The sequence below is a fragment of the Podarcis vaucheri genome, assembly GCF_965113315.1.
Source record: "Podarcis vaucheri genome assembly, chromosome: 5".
NCBI classification, from domain to species: Eukaryota; Metazoa; Chordata; class Lepidosauria; order Squamata; family Lacertidae; genus Podarcis; species Podarcis vaucheri.
The window spans coordinates 8247035-8270927 of record NC_138763.1 but is presented as its reverse complement, the minus strand read 5'-3'; the positions used below and the strand labels follow the sequence as shown (position 1 = coordinate 8270927).

General features: G+C 48.1%; 1 protein-coding gene across 20 annotated transcripts in view; it reads right to left on the bottom strand.

Moving 5' to 3' along the window:
* EIF4G1 (eukaryotic translation initiation factor 4 gamma 1) overlaps positions 1-23893 on the bottom strand; it is an 81087-nt gene that overhangs the window by 39670 nt on the left and 17524 nt on the right. For 7 of the 20 annotated variants that reach the window (XM_082223843.1, XM_082223854.1, XM_082223861.1 and 4 more), the window contains 7 exons: positions 21840-21948; positions 21329-21418; positions 20868-20900; positions 14805-14825; positions 13339-13512; positions 10244-10343; positions 1237-1337 (listed from right to left, as the gene is read on the bottom strand). In XM_082223843.1, coding sequence (XP_082079969.1) covers positions 1237-1337; positions 10244-10343; positions 13339-13512; positions 14805-14825; positions 20868-20900; positions 21329-21418; positions 21840-21914 — 594 coding nt within the window. In that variant the 5' untranslated portion in view covers positions 21915-21948. The remainder of the gene's footprint in view (positions 1-1236; positions 1338-10243; positions 10344-13338; positions 13513-14804; positions 14826-20867; positions 20901-21328; positions 21419-21839; positions 21949-23893) is intronic. The other 13 variants (XM_082223862.1, XM_082223863.1, XM_082223845.1 and 10 more) reach the window with 7 other exon arrangements.

Genomic DNA, 23893 nt, shown 5'->3' with positions numbered 1-23893 from the left:
GTCGGCGGTTCAAATCCCCACGATGGGGTGAGCTCCTGTTGCTCGGTCCCTGCTCCAGCCAACCTAGCAGTTCGAAAGCACGTCAAAGTGCAAGTAGATAAATAGGTACTGCTCCAGCGGGAAGGTAAACGGCGTTTCTGTGCACTGCTCTGGTTCGCCAGAAGCGACTTAATCGTGCTGGCCACATGACCCGGAAGCTGTACGCCGGCTCCCTCGGCCAATAAAGCGAGATGAGCGCCACAACCCCAGAGTCGTTCACGACTGGACCTAATGGTCAGGGGTCCCTTTACCTTTATCTTTTTATCCTGATTGGCAGCGGCTCTCCAAATCTCAGGTCAAAACCTGCTAGCTGAAATCTTTTCAGCTGGATTTGCCAGGATGCTGTAACCACATGCTATTCTACTGAGCTACAGTTCTTTTCCGGCACCTGAACTCCAGCATTCTCCTTTTAGAAGATCCAACTGGCCCTCATAATCTCAGTAATCAGGCTGGGCAATATATCGATATATTGTCCCAAACCGGTTTTAAGTCCGTATCATGATATCAGTATCAGAATTCTTCACTTGGTAATATATTGGGAATCACAATATGTGTGTGTGCATGCACCATGCAAAAATCACAATGCGGGAAAAACCACGAAGCCAGCCAATGCCTCTACACAGCTTCATCCTTATTTCAGACATTGTGGTATGTCAGTATATCGTGATGTTTAGCTGGTAATGTATCACAGTGTTGAAAACCAGATATCACCCAGCCCTACTCAGTAATACTACAGGCTGTGTGTGTTTTCTGTTTAACTCTGCGGTAACACATCAATTTTGCTGAAGCTGTTCCAACTCTCTTAACTTGAAGCTGAAGGCCACAAGCCCCTGAGCCCCAACTTGAGCCCAAGTCTCATTGACCTTAATGGAGCTTACTTCTAAATAAACCTATGCAAGATCCCAGTGCCTGGCACATATATTTGTGCTCACCTTTACTTTGAGCCACTTCCCTTGGAACATAAACACACAGACACGGGCTAAGTTTATAATTTGCACTTTAGATGCCAGCATCAAATTCCTAGGTTCCAGGAGAACCACAATGCCTGGGATTCTCTTTCAACAGCCTCAAACCCAAGACTAGGAAGAATTAGAGGGAGGGCGATATGAGAGGCATCAACCACCCAACAAAATGCAGTCTCTGTACAACATAAACTTTTAACTCATGCCCAGCGGCCACCCCCAACTCCCATCTTACCGTCTTGCGTTCTCGCTTTGGCGGGATCGGTGGCTGCTGATTCATGATGACCTGAGCAGCAGGGAACTGCTGCACACTCTGGGCAGGGTAATATGCACCAGCTGGAGAGGGGAGAAAAGGAGGAAAGTTAAGGAACTGCTATCCCAGAATTCCAAGGGGCAAATCATGCATCTGCAGGTGTAGTTCCTGAGCTCACCTCACAAGCTTAAAGGAATGAACCGCAGGGCAGAACCATCAGGTGATGTTGCCAAGCACCTTTTTCAGTGGGGGAAATAATCCCCCGACTAGCACTGGGGCAAGTCACTGCTCAGTTCCCCCTCCACACACGTACGAACAAGAAGAGAGAGAATGAATATCCCAGGAGGAACTCCCAAAAGAGGCAGGAGGCTCAAGGGTGGCACGTTCGCCTCTAGACCTGGTCAGGAATGTCAAAACCGGACCAACTTGTTCAGCAAGCGACACCTCAGCATTCTTTCTCCATGATCCTGAGCGTCCCTAAGCCACCCCACTTCCCCACCTGGGGCAACCCCTTGCTTTGAGGCTGCCCCATCCTAAATTAAGGCATGCTGAAGAGCTACTGCTGTAACTAGCTAAATCTATGGCCTTGTTTGCCTGGTTGCATGGAGCAAGGAGGGGAGGAATGAAAGTACGGCTGTGGTCTAGAACTGCGTGTCCCCAGAATTCCCTGGGCCACCTCCTCAGCTCTTCTCCAAACTTCCTTCCAAACCAACTCTCTCTGTAAGCAGCAAACAAGAGAGATAGGAAGACTGTACAGAAGCACGGACTGGCTCTAGGCATCTCCTCCCCCAGCCACCTTCCCAAGCTTCGTGGCCTTATCTTCTGCCCAGCATGCATGGCACCCACCTAGTCTCTCCATTGGGCAGACTATTTTGAATCCAAGACTCTGGGAGACAAAACTTAAGAGAGTCTAGGGGAGGGCAAGGAGTTCTAGAAATGAGTGGAGAAGCAATCGTGTTGAGAATTACAGGTTCCACAGAAGGGATGTGGAACCTGTGGCCTCTGCTGGTGGCTCTTGAACTACACTTCCCATCATCCCCAGCCTCTGGCCCTGCTGGCTCTGAACATCTGGGAGGCACTGGGTTCGCCATTCCTGCCCTAGAGCAAACTCAAAAGGAGAAAAGTTGCCATAAAAACTCACCAAGACACATTTTAAAACATCAATATGTAGAAAACATGAAAAACCGGTGCAAACAAATAGCAGAACTACTAAAGGGTGCACCATATAGCCAACTTCAGACAGATTCACCTCCTACAGCTTGTGGCAAAAAAAGTTTTTATGGCAACTTTTCTCCTTTTGAGTTTGCTCTAGGGCAGGAATGGCGAGCACCATACGAAGATGTACTTTCTTTCTGGCCGCCCGAAATCTGCCAGACAGACATCTTCCTGGCAGAATGAGGTATTTCAACTGTGGGCCACCCAATCCCAATGGACATTTGCAGCAAAGCCTTGAGAGGAACTATCAGGAGAATTCCAAGGTTGCTCTCCCAAACATCTCACCTGCTGATGCAAAGTGAGGAAAGCAATGGAAAAGCTTCGCCTAGTTGACCTCTGGGGCTGAGCAGACAGAAAGCCCCAAGATAAATGTGAAGCTAAGGTGTAATGATGGACAGAGTGCCTTTGCCAGGGGAGACAACCATGAAACTGGACTATGCCTGGACCAGAGCTTTGGCAAAATGATGGGAGGACAGCCTTTAACAATTGTGGTATGACAGAGCCCATGGAGAAGAGAAGGGGGGAAATAAAACAGGGACAGGGATTCTTGTCATGTTCCCCACACTTCCTTAGGCATTGAGCACCCTTACAGCTGTGTGCAATCCAGGCAATCTGGGTTGGGAGGAACCTAGACTCCAGATGGCATAGCTACCAGACACTGCTAGTGTTTACTTCCTGGCTGTCCTGCACATCCAAGGGGTTACCAACTTGATTAATAATAACAGAACAAAATGTTCCGATTTACAACTGTGCTACAAGGGAAGCTTCAAAAGCAGTTTAATTGCCGTGGTTTCCTCAAACAGAACCGGAGCAATGCAGCACAGCATGGGGGAGGGCTGAGTGATATATCAATATAGTGTCCAAAACCATTTTCAAGCCCATGCCATGATATTGGTTTCATAATTTTTGACCTGGCAATATACTGTAAATCATGATGTATGTGGGTGGGTGTACATGTGTGCTATGCAAAAATCACAATGTGGTAAAAATTGTGAAGCTAGCCAATGCCTCTACATAGCTCCATCCTTATTTCAGACATTGTAATGTATCAGTATATCACAATGCTTAGCTGGTGATATATCACAAAGCTGAAAACCAGGTATTGCCCTGCCCTAGTGTGGAGGACCTTTGTTCCGTGTCCCCCCCCCCCCGATGTTCTTCAGCTACAACTCCCATCATTTCTGACAACTGGCCATGCTTGCTAAGATGAGCAGTAGTTCTGCAACATCTGGTTCCCCACACCTTCCGCAAGGCAACTGTGGCTCAGTCCTTCCAACAACCAGGCCAAAGTGAATCAGGTATCAGGAGGAACAAGATTGGGGGTGGGAGCAAGAAACCCTTGAGGTGTGATGCATATCGTCAGAGCTAAGGCACAAAAGAAGGCATTCAAAGGATTTCTAAAGGGTGGGAGAAATTCAAAGCAAAAATGATCACGAGGTACAGAGGAAGTGTCTTTCCAGACCTCCTGTGGGACTCTCTCTCCATAGTCAAGGTGTTTCCACCCCGAATGCCCCACGTTCCACAGGTGCGCCTAAGCACCAACCCCACAGCCTGCGCATTGCCTGCATGTGCTAGACCATAGAGAGGAGCTGATGCACTGACTAGTCTAGCCTGTTCTGAGCACATGGAAGCAGCCCTCTGCCTGCGCTGAGTCATCTGGCCTAATAAACTTTATGGGTGGGGAGTGCAGTGCGGCACTTTCACAAGCTGACAGTCACCCCTGAAGCAAGCAGCCGCAGAAGCACGCAGCAAGCCGGCCGTGGCATGAGGCTGCCCAAGCAGGCAGCGATCCTGGAAAGGGAAGCCGCCAGTGCCTGTGAGAGGTGGGCAGCAGGGGAGAGGACCATCAAGCTCACCTCCTCCAACCACCGCAGGCTTGCAAGAGGAGAAACTGCGCACTGATCAACTGCTTCCTGCTACTCCAGGGCTCAAGGCACAGGAGACAGATTGGGGTCCTGAACACACAAGCTTCTCTCCTAGAGGCCCCAACTCTGCACGGAAGGGATGGGATAGGAGCAGGCAGCATATCAGGCTCAGCACACCCGCTGCAACTCAGACCTCTGAAGAAGCTGAATGCACCTACCTTTCGGGAAAGGGTGTGGGCAGGAGGGTTTGTTTTTTTGCAACCTCTGCAGCACTGAAAGAACTATGACATGCAGGACTGGGATGGGATGGAGGCCTCAGCTCACATTTCTGAGTCTGCAGGAGCAGACTGGGACAGGTCCAGGCTAAAAATAGCAATAGTGCTCAGTGATCATGTGAGCCCCATGTGGGGAAGGAAAGGAGGGAGGGAAGGAGGGAGGAAGAGGAGGACCAAACACTCAAGGCAACTTGACAGAAGAGTTTTGGGGAAATACTAAATCCTGGGGTGGTGAGGAGAGTGTGTGTACTCCAACAGCAGCAAATCTGTGCAAGACAAAGCTGAGAATGTGTTGTCTCCCCTGCTGCACATGCGCAAACCCACCCACCATTGTGGCTTGGAAACGTAAGACTAAAAGCCACTTCAGGGGTGACTGGGTCAGGGGCTCCTATCAAACCCGCAGCTCTCTTACTGTGCTGCCGCAGCAATCCAAAGCCAGGCTGAGGCTAAAGTCTGCGCAGCCACTGTCTGGGCAGTTAAAGATTAAACTGACCCCACCAGAAAGGAGAAGAGGAGAGGGGCCCCTAGAGATGAGATGAGACGGATCCTGCACCCAACCTGCCCAAGCACACAGGTTGCATGATCCAACACTCTAGTGCCGAGTCACTCTTGGAACTGTATTTTTGTGGGCTAAATTATTTCAAAGCAAATAAAAGTATTGAGACCAAACGGGAGTTGAAGAGAACAAGTGTGCACAGTTCTCAGTCACTCTGAGGGAATGTCATGCAAGATTGCTTCCCACGCCCTCTTGCCAGGGCAACCACGGCCTCGGTTTGCCATGGAACTATTGTTTCGCAGCTCAGGATCACTTCCAACAGGAGTCGGGCTTCAAAAATGTCCCATTTCTGTGACATTTAGGGGTAGCAAGACAAGAGACGAATGTGTGAACCTCCCAGGCTTACGCCATGAATGGGGACACGTGTGCCCATCCAGATATTTTCTGGACTCCAACTCCCATCATCCCTGATCGTCAGCCATGCTGACTGGGACTGATGGGAGTTGGAGTCCAACAACACCTGGAAGGCCACAAGCTCCCCATCCCTGCGGCCATCGGTCCAGAACCAGCAGAGGAAATCTGGACCAAACCATTTGGGTGGGTGGGTGCCTAAGGACTTTTAAGTATCCCTAAGGCAATAGTAGGATTGGAAAGAAAATCTGCACCAAGAAAGCTGGCAATTGGGAAATTGACATGGGAGCTTGGCTCTGGATTTTTCCATTCTTCGGCCATTCCACTGCATGTTTTCTTTTATTTATTTGAATGTGCAGCTCAGGGCTGGCTTAACACTTCCTCCCTGTTAGGCTTCACCCTTCCACCTCGCTCTGAATATATATCCTTACCTGCTCACTCTGACTCTCCCAATAATCTCTGCTTTGCAATTAACCAAACACCTACCCGAGTTTCTAGACCAGAAATGGAGAAACTGAGAGCATCCACACAGGTGTTGCTGGTCTACAGTTGCCATCCTCCCTGGCCGCTGAGCCATCTTGTGAGCAGATGGGGGGTGGAACATTTTAAGGCCACCCGTGTTCTTAACAGTACCACCAGGAGGCCTCTAAGAGAAGTCCCATGTGGTGGGGTTTCTTATTCTCACATTGCTACCCGTTTCTCTGGCCTAGTTCTTGCTGTGGTAGCTAACCTGGGTAGCAGCTGTACATTTTCAGACTGCAGGTGAGGGTTCCCATGATTTAACAATCGTCCATACAATGAAATCCCCCACCAGCTCCAAAAATGCATGCAACGTCTTGTAAGAACATACATCTGATCACCTGAGCCCACACATGCAGTCTGAAGTGATGCAGCCCAGACACAGGCTTGCCACCCCAGCAAGAGCCAAGGCTCTACTTGTCTCTCTCTCTCTCTCTCTCTCTCTCTCTCTCTCTCTCACACACACACACACACACTGTTATCTTACTGTAGTATGAAAAACTTTAATAAAAATCTTATTACTGGGACTGCATGCTCCCTTCCTTGAAGTGTGAGAATCAGTGCATCTAGTAAAAAGCAAGAGGGCGAGAGGAAATTAAACTGGAAATCGATCAGTTTTAGACTAGGCCTCCTTCCAGTACATGCAACCCCCCCCCTTATGTTTATCTTTATCAAACATGTATTTATTTAATAAAATTTATACACTGCTTGATTGTAAAAAAAAAAGAAAAATCAAAGTCCCCCAAGCAATAAAGGTAAAACAAGAAAATCAAGGAAAAAAGGCAACCGCATTTTAGAACATACAGAATACTAAAGCAAATTAAAACTGTCTCAACTTTCTAAGCACCTGAGTAGGCTCGATTAAACAAGGTGGTTTTTAGCAGGCGCCAAAATGAGTCAAGTCAAGTCACCTGCTCGAAGTCAAAGCACAGGGAGTTCCAAAGCGTAGCCGCTGCCACACTAAATGACTGAGCTCTTACAAATGTGGAATGGGTATTCTGCGGCACCTGTAGTAGTGCCAATTCCGTGTGGCCTGCTCCTATAAACACTTCAAAATCGCAGTGGAAGATCATACATTTTTCAAACACGTTTCCAATACAAAGAGCTCCCTGTGTGTAGTGTGAACTAGCACATACAGAAGTTTTTTTCTGGGGTACGCATACCCCTAAACATTTTGTGAATCCTTGTACAGTGGTACCTCGCAAGACGAACGCCTCGCAAGACGGAAAACCCGCTAGACGAAAGGGTTTTCCGTTTTGGAGGCGCTTCGCAAGACGAATTTCCCTATGGGCTTGCTTCGCAAGACGACAGCCCATAGGGAAATATCCGGGACAGCGGGGGAGCGCAGCGCGTCTTCCCCACTGTCCTCGGACCTCCTCCGAGGCCGGGCGGTGGGGCGGGAACGCCTCCTCCCGCCGAACACCTGCCCCCCCCCGCCCGCCCGGCTTCGGAACGCTGCTCCGAAGCCGGGCGGCGGGGCGGAAACACCTTCTGAAGGCGGGCGGGGGGCAAAAGTCTTTGTCCCCCCTGCCTGCCTTCCCAGGGGCTTTTAAATCGCCCCAGACAGCGGAGAAGTCCTCCACTGTCCCGGGGCGATTTTAAAATGCCGCCCGCCAGCATTTTAAGATCGCCCGGATAGCGGAGAAGTCCTCTGCTGTCCCGGGGTTTTTTAAAATGCTGGGGGTGGGAAGAAAAGCCCTTGTCCCTCCCCCCCCCAGCCTTCAGAAGGGTCTGAAGGCGGTTTCCCTAGGAACGCATTAATTGATTTTCAATGCATTCCTATGGGAAACCGTGCATCGCAAGACGAAAAACTCGCAAGACGAAGAGACTTGCGGAACGAATTAATTTCGTCTTGCGAGGCACCACTGTACTTTTGTCCATTTACTGTATTTATTTTTTCCTGTTTGAACTATAAAATTGTGATTTTCTTGAGTCAAAACATTTTTTGTTTAGGAAAAAAGGACTGCATAAACACACCCGCCCCACCCTGCACTCTTTCAAGTCCTGGTATCAGGGCCAGCATACAACGAATACCAGTTTCTGGGGGGCAACTGTGGAAGAGAAAGCCACTGCCTTCATAACCAGCTGATAGGACTCCCAAGGTGCATCTGGCAAGCAGCTGTAGGCAAGAGAATGCTGGACTAGAAAGCCCTTTGCTCAGACCTTTTTGTGACCTTAAATGGTGCTGTCCAGAACTCCATCAGACCGGATCATCTCACAGTTAAGTCTGCTTTTATGGGGAAAGTGCTAAGAGTTTTCTGAACTTTTACATCAATTCATGTACAGTGGTACCTCGCAAGACGAATGCCTCGCAAGACAAAAAACTCGCTAGACGAAAGGGTTTTTTTGTTTTTTGAGCTGCTTCGCAAGACGATTTTCCCTATGGGCTTGCTTCGCAAGACGGAAACACGTCTTGCAAGTTTGTTTCCTTTTTCTTAACACCGTTAATACAGTTGCGACTTGACTTCGAGGAGCAACTCATAGAACGCGGTGTGGTGGCCTTTTTTGAGGTTTTTAAAGACTTTGGTGATTTTTGAAACTTTTCCAAAACTTTCCCGACACCGTGCTTCGCAAGATGACAAAACTCGCAGAACGAATTAATTTCGTCTTGCGAGGCACCACTGTACCTTATATCTCAGCGATCCTTACAATGGCCCTTTAACGTAGGCCACTATTCTACCCCCTTGCCCTGTAAAAAGGCAGGGAGGCTGACAGCAAAAAACGGCAGCTTGCCTCAGGCTATCTGCTATCTAGCAAGTTTATGGCTGAGACGACATCTGAACAGGGCAACTTGCTGTCTCATAGCTCAATCCCTTAATAACTATGCTGCAGCCTTTCCTTTCATACTAGCAAAGGTCTCTTTGACACACACACACACACACACACACACACGGAGGTTCTCATCTGCCCTCCCCAGAACCCTGTTCTTAAGGCCCTTAATTCTCATCCCCTACTGAAAGTGGAACAATGACACACCTATTTGCAACTGCATCTACTGTGTAATCTTGAGCCAATATACTCTCCTTCTACAGCGTCTTTGTCTAACCTTGCAACTAATTGGGATAGTGAGCACAGCCTACAATCGTGCGCAGCCTACAATCTTGTCAAAAATCATAGGCTCAACCTCCTGGAACAAAAATCTCTTGCACCACTCAGTTTGCTTGTTTCTTAGCTAGATTTCCAGAGCACAGCCACAGAAAGGGAATAGAGGCTAGCAGCCCAGAGGTAAGAATCCAACTACATGGGACTCCCCCAGTCTCTTCTGAAAACATCTTTTGCTCAGTGATTAGATACTCCTGCACTTCCATATTCTAGTCTGAAGGGAGTGAGGGGCAGAGGAGAATCACTTGGAAAACACACTCTCTCTCTCACACACACACACACACACACACGTGCAAATCAACAATCAGGAAGAACAGAAGCTATTTTGAATCAGGCTGTAACTGAACTAGCTTTATATTAATTTTCCAATCAGAACACTGGGTTGCTATTCAGTGAATTTGCAAAACTAGAAAACTAGAATTTTGGGCCAAATGTTTAGTATAAATACTTTTTATTGAAGGTCCCTCCTAGATAAGGACTTGAATTAGTTTCCTTGGTTCTGTGTTTTATTTAAGAGTTGGTCCCTAACCCGGGTAACAAACAGTGATGTAGAAGTAAATTCTTAACAACGCTCAATTGGAGGCTTTCCGCAATTGAGACCCTCCTTTCATTTTGTAGTTTAAGAGCTAAGTCAAACTAGACTTCTCTCCCTCCCACAACATCCTCTCTCCCCACGCCACCCCACCCCAGATTTTCTTGACTGTGTGTGACACAGAATGACTGCGGCAAAAGGAATTCTAACTTAATCAAGCAGGGAGAACATCAGTTGCCTTCCACGCTTTCACAGCAAGTAAAGCCACTGCTCAAGGCTAAACTGCAAAGGTGACTTGAGCCCAGAGACATCTTGTACATAGATGGAACTTGCAGAACCGGATCAAGAGCAGAAACACACTGGATGCCATCAGCGCTCAGTCAGGCAAAGAAAAAGCTGCTTCCACCCTGCAATTTTACGCACCACCAAAATCACAGGATCTTAAAACTGGAAGGGATCCCAATGGAACTGGAAGTTCAACCCCCTGCAACGCTTCAAACAGAACATGTAGTGATATATTCCTCTCCCCACACACACACACACCACACAATGACAGTCATACCCGTCCCCTTACCATAGGTGCCAAATTCTGTGGGGCTGGCTCCAGGGTAAAAGCTGGGGGCACCTGGCTGAACAGGATACTGCTGAGTCGGAACAACGTATGTGGAGCGGCCCTGGGTCAGAGAGGAAAAGGAAGAAAAGGATAGCAAGTAAGTTCCCGAGATTAAGCTTGGAGGAGGAAGACTTGACACAAATGGGGCAGGGGCTGCAGTAATGCCCCAGTAACATGCACCAGATCAAGAGGAGCAGAACGGCAGGCCATAAGCAAGGCCGCAATAAACACAGAGAATAAGAATAAGAATTTATTATTTATACCCCGCCCATCTGGCTGGGCTTCCCCAGCCACTCTGGGCGGCTTCCAAAAGAATATTAAAATACTGTGATACATACAGAACAAAAGATACCAACAACCCCACTAAGGGGCTCGTGAACCTGGGGACACCAAGCTATGGCTTTCCAAAGCTTACATCCAATCTCCCTAGAGGTGGTGAAGGCATTTTCTAACTAAAGGGAACGTTTCCAAATTCTGCCTCTTTTGCATCCGCTTTAATGAGTCACGAAGCACCTGCTCATTCATCCCTTATCCAGTACTACATAACTCTATGCCCCATCCTAGATAAGGGTTGACACAGAAGCTGCCTGATACCATTTGTCTACAGCCTTTCTGATCCTCCGCAGCTTCTCCCCACCAGCTTAAAAGCAGCCATAGACACGCAGCTTTCATGTTCTCTCCCTCTTTTTATACTCTACATTTGACTTCAGATTGTTTTATTGATATTTTAATATTCTATAAACCACTTTGAGATTTTTCTTGAAAATATAAAGCAGTATAGAAATGAAATGAAATAAATAATGCTGCATTTAATCTGCGTGCCATGGCAGTGAGCTCCACCAGCCATGTCTGGGTACTATCTCAAAAACTGGATCATTGCCCCTCTCAACCCCCTGACTTTGGGGCAGCGGGAGGCTCACAGTGACAGAAAATCAAGAACCTGTGGTCTAGCATTGTGGAATCTGCTTTTGAATAAAACCTCAGATGGCACTGATGCTCTGGGTACCTTACCCTAGACATCAGACAAGGCAATCAGGGAGATTCCTTCCCACTTTTATGATGGATGCTGGCATAAAGCGGGGCTGGAAGGTATCCAGTAGCTGGATACCCATCACCTGAAAGAATTACATGTGCAGCCTACTCACACACATATTCGACAACAACACCCCCAGATCATTACCCCTCTCCACTCCAGCATCTGGGGTGAAAATGTGGGAGTGGAAGGATCCATGGCCTTTTAAAACGTAGAGGGAGCAGGAGTTGTTTTCGTTTGTTCCTATGCTTTTTGTGGTTTTATACCGTAAACCATCCTGTGATCCCTGGACGAAGGGCGGCATAGAAATTAAATAAATAGTAGACACATAGACAAGGAGAGCTTAGGGCTGCAAGTGGATCAGAACTCAAATTGATAAAAACAGTACGAGTGAAATAAATTGTCAACATCCTCTCTGTATACATTTTCCACAAGAATACACACCAGTTCAAAAGGAAACAGCAGCACGGTTAGTTTGTTTTATGGTGTGCCCAGGAGTTGCTGCAGGCATCACCAATGAGAGATCTCACCTGCCTTCCTGTAAAAGTTAATGCTTTCTGAAAAACAAGGCTTGCCCTTTGCAGCTTTTGAAAAGACTTGTATTAAAACCAACCAGTAAGTCAGTAAGACTTGATTTAAATCATTTTTTTACACAAAGACTCACTCTTGCTGGTATAATCTTAATATTTACAACCAGATGAAGCTTTCATTTTTGGAATAATAAAATTTCAGGGTAGTTTTTACCGTTATATAAAAAATTACTGATTTGGTTTTACTATTAGAAATACATAGACAGGTAATTATGGAAATTGTGAGGTTTAATAAGTTAACTGTTTATATTTGGACAACTTTTCTACTGTACTTTATTGGAAGGAGAAAAATAACCATTTCATTAATAACAAATTAAACAATTTATTTAACTCAAACAATAACATTATAGTATATGTATCCATGTTTGTTAACTGATGTGGTTAAACAATCTTTTTTTAAAAAAACGTAAGACTGAGTTTTAGCACACATGAAAAACTTAAGACAAATCCTTATTTCCTGATTAACAGCCTTTGGACTATAACGTAACTTAAATAGAAAACTATCTTTAGAAAGATTTTTCCTCCAAAAGCATTTTATTTTAAAAATTCAATTTAAATTATAAAAGCCAATTTTTAAAAAATCCATTTTTTTAATCATTGATTTTTATCCACCCTGAAAGCAACATTACATTTTAGATCCGCTACCTGACAAAATCAGGGGTCACTTTTTTGTTTTTTTAGTTGATCAAAATGGTTTAAACTGATTAAACTTCGCAGCCCATACAGACATCATAGGTGCATCAAACCAGCCTGAAAGCGTGCACACACACAAAAATGTTCTCAGTGGTCATCCCTCAGTTCTGGGTGACTCACCCATGCCCGGCCTTTCATGGTTTCCTTAAATGGTGCAAGATGCTATTTATTCAAACTCATTTGGGGTGAATGAGGAGGGAGAGGGCAGCATAATTAGCAGGTTACCCACCCCAAGCCCTTGGGATAGTGTGGGTTATGCGTCACATGAAGTAAATAGTTCACACGCAGGGTTGTAAGAGCAGTTTCGCTACCTCTTAAGCTCCTACCGCTCAATAAGCGGGACATGGATCACATCAGACATGCCAAATCTCTGCAACTGCCCCCTCCCATCAGGACTGGGGACATTTCCCTTCTGCTCCCAGGGCTTGCCGAAGCCCTGTTTCTGACCAGCACATTTGCCAGGAATATGTGCACATGCATAAGCGGGGTTACCATTAATCTTATTTTACGAAACAAGACAGCAGTGCCCATAGATAACCACAGGAAACGTTGGAGGCAGGAGGAGAGTGCTGGGGGTTAACAGGTGAGGGTGCCAGGAGCGAGGGTCTGAAGCCTGACCCACAACTCTATCAAGAGGCCCGAGGAAAAACAAGCCAGCAGCAGGCTCCCGGAGACAAGGCTCACTTGGGAAAGTGCAAACAGCTCTCCAGGTCTGCCCTCAGCCCCATTCTAGCCCTCACCTGCTGTCCAGGGATGTAGTAGCCTTGCGAAGCAGGGTAGGAGATCTGTGAGGGGATCATCATCACCTGGGAAGCAGCTGGATAAACATGAGTGGGTGGGCCAGGCCGAGCCGACGTATTACTCTGCACCCGGGAAGCACTTGTCGGAGGCTGGGCCCTGTTCTGGTAGAAATGCTTCAAGAAAGAGAGAGAGGGAGGGAGAGAGAAGAGAGAGGGGCATGCTTGGTTAGCAAGGCCTGGCCTGAGGAAACCCCAGAGACACAGCTGCCAGTCCCGTGTCCACCTCCCAAAGACTCTGGCTGTGGATACGTGGAGAAGGTGGCACACAAGAATCTGCCTGTACCCATAAAAGCATGGCACAGGGACTGCCAATGCCAAACCTGGATTCTCTGCAAACCAAGCTTTCGTTTTTATTTCAAAGAAGGAAAGCAAGTTTCGGTACCTGGAAGGCTGCAGAGAAATACAAATGGCCAATTTCCACATGCCATGCTCTAGTCTTCCAGACGGAAGGTTACAGGGTCTCTATATTAAGATGGCAGAGGCCACAATCCTCCAGCCGCCCTAGGCGGCAACCTAGTTTACCTGTGAGAAGCAGGAGAATGGTGGTGGGTTGGCACTTCCACCTCTTATGAGTGGCCCACCACTTTGTCCACAAATATAACTGAAGGGGCAGAGAAAACGGTTCAATTTAGCCTGGGGTCTCCTGTTGCAGACCCTCAATGCTATACTGTTCTATGTGTGTAGGTCCTCCTTAGTCAAATAAGCATAACCAAAACTCAACAAAACAAACTCAATGCAAGATGTGCAGAGAGGATACATGATGCAAATTACCTTGACTACAAATGGGTCAAGTTTCTTCAAAACTCAAGATCAAATGATAGTTGACTACATCCAACAGGAACTGGCAACACTAGGCAATTCCAAACCTGGGTTCCTGGGTTGCCTCTCTTGAATTTCACAGAACTAACACATGAAGCTCATCTGCAGCCAACCTGGGGTTTCTAGAGGTGCTACGGCATATGCATACAAGCCCCAGGATGCAACGCAACATCACATGGGCAAGGCAAGGTAGCGGGTGGGGGGGGGATAGAAGACAGGAGCAGTGAATTCTGCAACCCACAGAGCAAATACTTTTTAAGAAATTACACAAGAGCAAGAGGATGTTCCAGAGGCAGCCAGATCAGTACGGAACATCTCCACCCCTTGCCAAGATGCAAAGGAAGCCCGTTATGGATCATGCTGATTCACGTGACTCTCTTTCTCAGCCCTCTGCACAATGAAAGTGGTACTCTAGCCAAGGAGTTGTGCTTCTCCCCATTCCCACAAAGACTGACCCTATATATTGACTTTTGTTTTAGTTGCGCACTGAGCTACGGATTGGAGACTAGAGTGGGCTCCAAGTGACTTGCACCAATGCTCGGACCCTCCCGCTCCCAACCAGAGTAGGGTTATAGAAAAGGCATTACCTGAAGAGACCTGAATCCTCCCTGTTAGCAAGCACGCACGCGCACACACGCACACAAGGAGAAAAGGGAGAGAGAAGAGAGAGACACAGAGAAAGAGACAGGAGTTACCTACAGCCAGACAAGTTACGAGGCTCGGGGGAACAGCTGAATGCTCAGCAGGAAAGCAACAGCAGCGCCATGAGAAGGAAACTGGAATTGGGGGAGGGGAAAGGAGGAGGAGGCTCAAGGGAGAAAAGGGAAATAGGCTGGGATGCATGACCAGAGGCAAGAAAATGCCATCCTGGGGAACAACTCTGCTTGCAAAGTCCTTATACCACTTCCCACCAAGGGTTCAATGAAACTCTGGACCTAACTGCAGAAAAGTGTGTGTGTGTGTTTTGGGGAGGGTGTTGTTTGTCAAGCAGCTGGGCAGGCCAGAATGTGCAGCTGTGCTGTGTTCAGAACAGCTCGTGAGTCACAAATGGTGCCGGCCTCCTTTACATCGACTGACATGCTCTGCATTTAACTTGCAAGTGGTCCAGCCCTCACTTGCAACGCGTTCTCCATCTCTGCATTCTGACTCGTCTTCCCTCCCCTTGCCTCTTTCCCACTGGCTACCAAGCTCATCTATATAATCTGCCTCCTTCTCACACTCACGTCCTAGCATCTCCTGCTCCAGCCTTTGGGCAGAGACTGTCACAGCGCCCAAAACACTGCTGGCCCTGAGTAAGAACTCTGAACTAGGGATTCATCCGCAGTGTCTCCCATACTAGAGGCAACAAATCCTGTAACCTAGAAAAGAAGATATTGCAGTTTTTGCTGTTCTTATTACGGTTTTGTTTTCATTTTGGATTTTTAATGCTGTTAAATTGCCCTGTGATGTTTGGGTGAAGGTCAGTGTGAATTTACTACTACTACTACTACTACTACTACTAATAATAATAATAATAATAATAATAATAATAACAACAACAACTATTTATGTCTTTATTGGAGACACAGGGAAAGAGGAAGGGGGAAATGGCACATGTCACCTATGGCATCAGTTAATTGACTTGGAACACATCCTTGGGAACTTCAATGTAAGATGGGCGCCTGGCAGCACTCAAGAGTCATGGAAGTTGCTGAAAACATTAATCAAAAGTGTTCTTTACAAGTCCTACAAGAATATGTATCTGGGTGTAGCACCCCAGCACAACGCTCTATGTGGGGCTTCCCTAGTGCTTGATCCAGAAGCTGCAGTTGGTGCAGAGTGCTGCAGCACAATTGCTGACAAGAATGGGGCCTTGTCAGCACGTAACAACTGTGTCCAGAGACCTGCACTGGCTGCCCATTTGATACTGAGCCAAGTTCAAGGTGTTAGTATCAGCACATAAAGCCCGTAACAACTTGGGACCAGTTTGTCTATGAGATCGGCTTACACCACATATCCACGCAATCGCTTCGATGGCTGGAATTGGCACTATTGCAGATGCCACATAATATCCGTTCCACATTTGTAAGAACTTGATTGTTTACTGTGATAGCACCTATGTTTTAGAACTCACTGCCTATTGATACCTTTGCTGTACTCTTTTTGGCACCTGCTAAAAACATTATTTAGATAAGGCTACACAGATGCTTAGAAAGTTGGGTAATTTTAATCTAGCATTTTAACATTTGCATGTTTTTAAGTACTGTACATTTCTCTTGATTTTTAAAAAATCTATTTGTAGAACTGCTCTGAAAGGTTCATTTAATTTTTGAACTTTCTATTTCTGCTGAACTGTGCAAATACGGTTTTCCTCTTTATGTGATCTAACACTGTTTGCTCTCATTGACTGGAATTTGCACAACACTGGAAAGTGATCTTTGCACCAGGAAAAAGTGATTGCTTAAGGAAGTGATGGGATTTGTTTATTTTGGTTAGGCCAGCAGATACAGTATGAAAACGTAAGGAGATGTTTGCAGTTCAACTGCGCATTATATAATGACAGCACTGCTGGAAATAGATGTATACAGATTTGAACGCAAGGTTCCTTTTCTTTGCATATGATTGGATATTTGCACGAATACTTTCAATTTCGTAATGAATAAATGGGAATAAATGATGGCACCTTGTACACCTCCTTCCAGCAACTGCTGCAGCCAAGCTGGTGCCAAACATTTTGCTCTGCTTTCCTTTGAACCACATCAGAGTCCAATAGAGGGGTCTTGTCATCTGGGCAGCCCAGGACCTCCAGACACTCTGCCCAGGCTTCCACCCCAGGGAGATCATTTTGGTGCTGCCAACACAGTGGTTTGATTTCACCCCAGAGGTGCACTCCATTGTCTCTTGAGACAGACGGATGCCAACAAATGGGAAGGGGGACAGAAAGAGGAGAAGCCAATAAAAGCCTTAACTGCTTCTACCTGAAGTGTCCCCATGACTAAAATGTAAGAACGTAGGAAGAGCCTTGCAGGGTCAGACCACAGAGCCATATAGTCCAGCATCCTGTTCCTACATTGGCCAACCAATGGGAAACCTGCAACCAGGTGGAATCGCACTATCCCTAAAATCTTTACCAGCAACTAGGATTCAGAGGCATATTGTCTCCAACAGTGTAGGCAGAATGCAGCCAATGAGCCCAATAACCATTGGCAGTCTTATCCTCCATGAATGAGCAGGTCTTCCTTGATGGAACCCATGCCCCATTTCTGAAGGAAAGAAACACCTTTCATCTGCCGTGCTCCCTGCATCATCATCATCATCATTTATTATTTATACCCCGCCCATCTGGCTGGGTTTCCCCAGCCACTCTGGGCGGCTTCCAACAGAATATTAAAATACAATAATAAAAGCTTCCCTAAACGGGGCTGCCTTCAGATGTCTTCTAAAAGTCTGGTAGTTGTTTTTCTCTTTGACATCTGGTGGGAGGGCGTTCCAAAGGGCGGGTGCCACTACCGAGAAGGCCCTCTGCCTGGTTCCCTGTAATTTGGCTTCTTGCAGTGAGGGAACCGCCAGAAGGCTCTCGGCATTGGACCTCAGTGTCCGGGCAGAACAATGGAGGTGGAGACGCTCCTTCGGGTATACTGGACAGAGGCCGTATAGGGCTTTAAAGGTCAGCACCAACACTTTGAATTGAATTGTAGCAGAAGAGGAGATCACAGATGGGAGTGGGCTACCAGTGACCCACCAGCACATCTCGCCGTGACAAGGAACCTCTCGCCGAGCTACTTCTCGTGGGCTTCATTAGCAACAGCTAGATCCATAGTGACGTCCCCAGAGGGCGGGGGGCAGACGTGAAGAATGGTAACAGCCCTGCTGCATCAGACCAAAGGCCACTCTAACCTGCCCTCCGGTTTCCCAAAGAGGTCAACCATTGGGAAGCCACAAGTAGGACATGAGCACGATAGCTCTTGATCCCTAGCAGCTGGTATTCAGGAGCCAAATGCCTCTGATACTGGAGCTGCTATGCAGACATCCAGATTTTCAGCCACTTGTTCTCCACGGATTTTGTCCAATCCGCTCTAAAGCCATCCAAGCTTTGAGGACAAGGGTTAGTCTAGATCAGTGTTTCCCAACCGGTGTTCCGCGGCACACTACTGTGCCGTGAGACGTTGGCTGGTGTGCCGTGGGAGGGAGGCGGGCGAGTCGGGCGGTGAGAGGCGGCGGCGGCGAGGATCCGCGTTGAGCCGGGGGCGGCTCCGCGGTGGTGGTGCCGAGCGGCGGGGCAGCGCGTGCAAAAGGGAGGAGCGCGAGACAGCGGAGGAGGAGGAGGCCGGCATGTCCGGGCAGCAGCAGCAACAACAGCAGCAGCAACTCCCGGCGACGGCTCCTCAAGCCCCGCCGCCGCCCCCTCCTCCGCCCGCTATCGCCGCCATCACCACAACAGCCGCCGCCGCCTCAGTTGCCACCGTCCCTCAGTCCCTCGCTCTGCTGCTGCCTCCCACCCCCAAAGCTTGGAGGTTCCCCGGCAAGGGGGAGGGAAAAAACTTTCACTTTCGTGCGTCCCTCCCGGCGTGACGCTGACGCTGACGTCACGGGGCTGTAATGGTGGTGTGCCGCGAGATTTTTTTCAGTAAACAGGTGTGCCGTTGCCCAAAAAAGTTTGGGAAACACTGGTCTAGATAGTCATCAACGTAGATGTCAGGTGGAGCTGCCTCCCCCTGCATCATCAACTTGCCACCTTGGGGCAGTCCCCTCTATGCACCCAGAAGGTGCTCTTTACTCTGCAGTTCCTTAAGATACTGGGCATGCAAACTGGAAAACTGCTAGAATGTGTAATTTAACACAGTGAATCAGTTCTGAACTAAGGGAACTAGTATTGAGTAGCAATAATTCTTAACAGGTCATCTTCAGAAATTGAACTGTGGAACAGAAGTATTCCCAGCTATTTATTTTTTTTAAAACCGCACTCACTCTGACAACAGTACTGTAATACAGGCCAATATCATCTTCTCTGGAAGGCTGATATTGACAGGTGGTGGCTTCCTAAAGTCACACACTGAGATCATGGCAGAGGTGAAACCTGAAGTCCAGATTTCCTCATTCCCAGCCCAGTATTTTAGCAAGAGACACAGTAGGCCAATGTTTCTCAAACTTGGGTCTCCTGCTGTTGTTGGACTACAACTCCCACCATCCTTGACCACTGGTCCTACTAGCTAGGAATGATGGGAGCTGTAGTCCAGCAGCTGCTGGGGACCCATGTTTGAGAAACACTGTAGTAGGGGATCTGAAGCAGTCCACAGATTCTCTACTGAAAAACCATGCTCCATGTTTTGTCCACTGTGGGTGTGTATGACACCCACGCAGCCAAGGGCTGACTCAAGGAGTCAGGAGTTCTGACTAGGCACTGGAACACCAGCTTCAAATGAGGTCCAGCAAGGTTAGCACAGGGGCAGCCAGGATACAAATCTCTTCGGTTAGCATTACAGGTGCTATTTGACCAAAAGTGGATTGGGCTCTTCAGAGTGAACCAATGAGGAGGAACGAGACCAGACTCAAAATCCTAGGTGACACCTTTTAAAAACTCCTAACCAAGCATGTAGGGTTACAGGAAACAGTTCCTGAATGTGTAACTTCTGGGAATGAGTGAATCTATGGCTCTACATATTTTGCTGGACTAAAACTCCCATCACCCCCAATGAATGGGCCCTGATACGAGGGAACTACAACTATGTCTGGTGGTCCAGAGGTTCCCCACCCCTGGAATAAGACCTCCAACCTTTTTTGGGTCAGATCCCCTCCAAGTTAACAGTAACTGAAGCTTTCGAGAGAATGTCTGGGGGGCAACACTATGAAGCCTCGTCATCTCTACATGGCACCCGAAAGGGCAACTGGGGGGGCGGGCCGAGAAAGGAAAGCAAGCCGACAGTTTTGAAATGGTCCTAAAACCAATCTCAGGGCACAGACAGGCAGCTTGTTCCACAGGAAGTGAAGGGGTGGCACAGAACAAGGAAGAAACGCAAGCAGAAGTAGTAGCAGCAGCAGCAGGGAAGCAGCTGTCATGAGTCAGCATGTCATGCAAGTCACATGGGAAGGGGAGAGAGTCCTCTGCCTTGGACACTGCAGTCAAACAGACCCTAGCAGCCCGGTCACCCCTGGGATCAGCAGACACAGCCGAGCACCTGAGATATAGTTTTGCCTTCCCATGTTTCATTTTCCTATTTGACTTAATTCATTTTCTCTCTGTATGCTTTAAAATACTTCTCTTTAGGAATGTAATTCATCCAGCACTTCAGAACATCCGGAACACCTCACGTCTATTATCGTGTGATCACTGCAACACCCCTGGTAAGGTGTGGCTGGTGTCATTATCCTCATACTGAGGGCAGAGAGGTGAGGGCAAGTGAGCGCAGCTTGCCTTGGGCCACCTGACGACCTCAGGCAGCAGCCAAAAATTTTGGACCAGGGGCTTCACAGCTTATGTCTTTTACAGTATGTGCACCACACATCTTGGGCTGTTCTTGCCTTGCCAGCCAGGACAAACGACCAGCAGCCTCTACACTTCTCCAACCAGGTTCCCTGCAGTGTCCAAGGAAACCCCCTCCCCAACGTAGATCCAGCCCAGCCCCGGATTGCATACACAGCATGCGGTGAAGGGAGTAGAGAAGGGTTAGTACCTGCTGATGTAAAGCACGAGGCCCTGCTGGAAACTAAGACAGGAAAGAGCGAGGGGAGAGGAGACAAGAGCAAAACATCACTAACAGAAACAAGCATCCCCCCGCCACCGCCACCAACTCACTCCTCGGAGTTATCTAGTCACCCTACCTGCCTTCCCAGAACCCCCACAACCCCCCACTGTGCAAGGACCAAGGATAGGGCAATTTCCACCACGCCTCTGCCTTCATGGCTGTCTCAGCTGCGCTCACCCAAACAGACATATCCACCCAGCATGCACTGCAGATGAACTCCTGAGTCAGCGGCGCCTGCAGATGGAGTGAACCTCCAGGGCTCCCTTTGCCCGGCAATCCCCGAGCCACATGGAAGAACCTGTTTGGCAGCCCCTCAGAGAAGGCCTGGCTACCACCCCAGAGATCTCGCGGCCGAAGAGCAGCAGTGACAAGAGCAGCCACCCCCTTACCTGTCGAGGCTGGGAAGGCGTATTCATTTGGGTAGCTTGCGCTGGGTTAAAAACCACAGGTGCCGTCTGGCCAGGAGGAAATGCTGACTGCTGGGGGAGGGGGAGAAGGGAGGAAGAGGACGTTAGCAGCTTCCGTAGCTGCCCCCAACCCACACCCAAAACCCACCCTCTAGAGAGCAAGATTGGGGCGCGCGGAGAATTTGTGCGAACACTCGGCGCACGCAGAGAGCCTAAGGCAAACTTTGCAAAGGGGGCTCAAGAGGGTCGTCCAATCAAATCCCGCCTTGCAAGGCTGTTTTGACCCACAGTGCAGAACTGACCCACAAGCAAAAGGCAAGAGAAATGCAGAAAGGTGTGCATGTGTGTGGGGGACAACTTGTGTTGAAGAGGAGCCACCAGAGAAGACAAAGCAGCCAATGGAGGTTGCGAACGGGGAAAAGATGAGATAGTTTTTATTACATATTATAGAACAGAGGGGGACAAGGCAGCTTGGGAGGGAGAATCATTTTACCTGTGGAAGTCCAGGAGAGGGGGAGGGGTGTGGGGCTGATGGGGTTCCTCCTGAGGGCTGTGGAGTTTTGTTCATTTCACGTGGTGCTGCATAAGGATCCCCTTGCTACCTGTTGAGTTAGAGAAAAAGAGGCATGGTAAAAACAAGCATGGAAGGAACGCAATACAACTAGAGGCACAGCGGAAAATTCCAAGCTAAAACTGGACCCCACAGCAGAATGGCAGGGCAAACAGAAGCAGCCCAAACAAGGATGGATGGTCAGCCCTCCAGACCACACTTCTAAGTAGCATGAGTGCCATTTCATGGACGGATCTCATAGTGCCGCATGACGATTGGACCAGAGAAGAAATGGAGCAGCAGCAACTTCAGGCAAAATTCAGGGGAGGGGCTATAATGGATGTTGCCAATGTGAGTCCCAGAGGACTCCTAGGCAAGTGCATCTTTTGGTACCAAGATAAATAGCCACCCCATGTACCTTTATGCTTGTACGCACTTTTTTAGTGGTGCAGCCCCCACTGCAGACTCGCTCCCTAACCTTATGCCTGTGCATCCTTAGGCAGCTTGATGTTCATCTAGCGCAGAGTGCCTTGGCTTAAATTTCACCTGAAGATTCTCTGTATTGCTACAGAGACACCCACATGGGCCTCCAGCGGCCACACACCTGGTTCCTGCATCTGTTTTAGTGTACAACTTCCATCAGTTGTGCTGCTTGGGGCTGATTGGAGGGCACCTAGGAAGTGCAGGTATCCATTTGCAACTAAAACATTATAATATATGCATATAGATATATATAAAAAATCAAGTTTCTAGCCACCATGCCTGCAACAACTATGAATGAGGAAGGGGGACCTTCTGAACCCTCATTAGTACCCATAATTCCCAGAGAAACATAGGGCTATCTGATGAATGGCTTCTGTCTTCCTTTCTTCTATGTCTCCTGCTTCTTAAGAAGCTTTTTAAAAAAGTTATCATCTCCCACCTGCCCAAACACAGTATCTGGGGGAAAATAGTGACTTTTAAAAAATTCTGGGCACAAAACCTTGCCAGCTTGCATTCAGCCATAAGTTAATCATCTCTCTCAAAAAAACCCAACAACTCTCAGATGAAAAGTTGCTGCGGTAGTGTCAAAAGGGTCTCAAATTGGCTGTAAACTGCACTCTTCTACCCCAATTCACCTGAAAGGCATCCAGCAGAGAAGCTGAGATCAATCCCACCCAGTTCTTGAAGGCAAAGCAGCACCACACAATGAAAGAGTCACATTAAAGCGCATCAAAGAGGCACCCAATGAAAAGATGCACTTAGAGATGTGCAATATGCAGAATGCCTTTGGACCAATGTCGGAGCCAAGTCTCTCTGGGTAAGCTGAAGGATGGAGGTTATCCAAGACCCCCGTATGTCTTGAATGCAACTGCTAAGGTGCCGCAGTTTGTTCCACTGATCTATATGGGATATGGATGCATGGGGCTATCAGGGCAGCTATCTTGCATGTCTCTGGCCCCACCTGCGGCCACAGTAAGAAACCATTTTGAGAACCACTCACCTAACACCCAGACTCTGAATCGACACAAACTCTACTCCCTATCAACTCTTGCTGGCCATTAGACTGTATACAAATAATGCGAGGAAGTCAGCCCATTTTCACAGCCTTGGCCTTTGCTCTGGGGCCTTCCACCATACAGGCATCCCTCCAACTCCCGTGTGATTGCATATACACATGGTGCCAGGAAATAAATAAATAGAATACCAGGAAATGGTGAGAGAGAGCTGGAGAGTCCTCGGGGTTAATCAGGAGACCCTCTCTGGAGCCCAGCGAGGGTGGGGGAAGCCCCAAGGAGAATGGAGGCACACAGAGACTTTGTTTACACTGTTCATTCTCCCCGCCCAACAGCTCACACACGGGGTGGTGCAGCAGCACCCACCACTTCCCCACACAGCCTCCAGCCAACCCCAGACCTTCAACTCTAGATATTTTGGCTGGCCGGCCAAGGACTTCCACAGCGTTTTCTGTCTCCAAACCAAACACACAAATCCAATGCACCATGATGATCGCCACT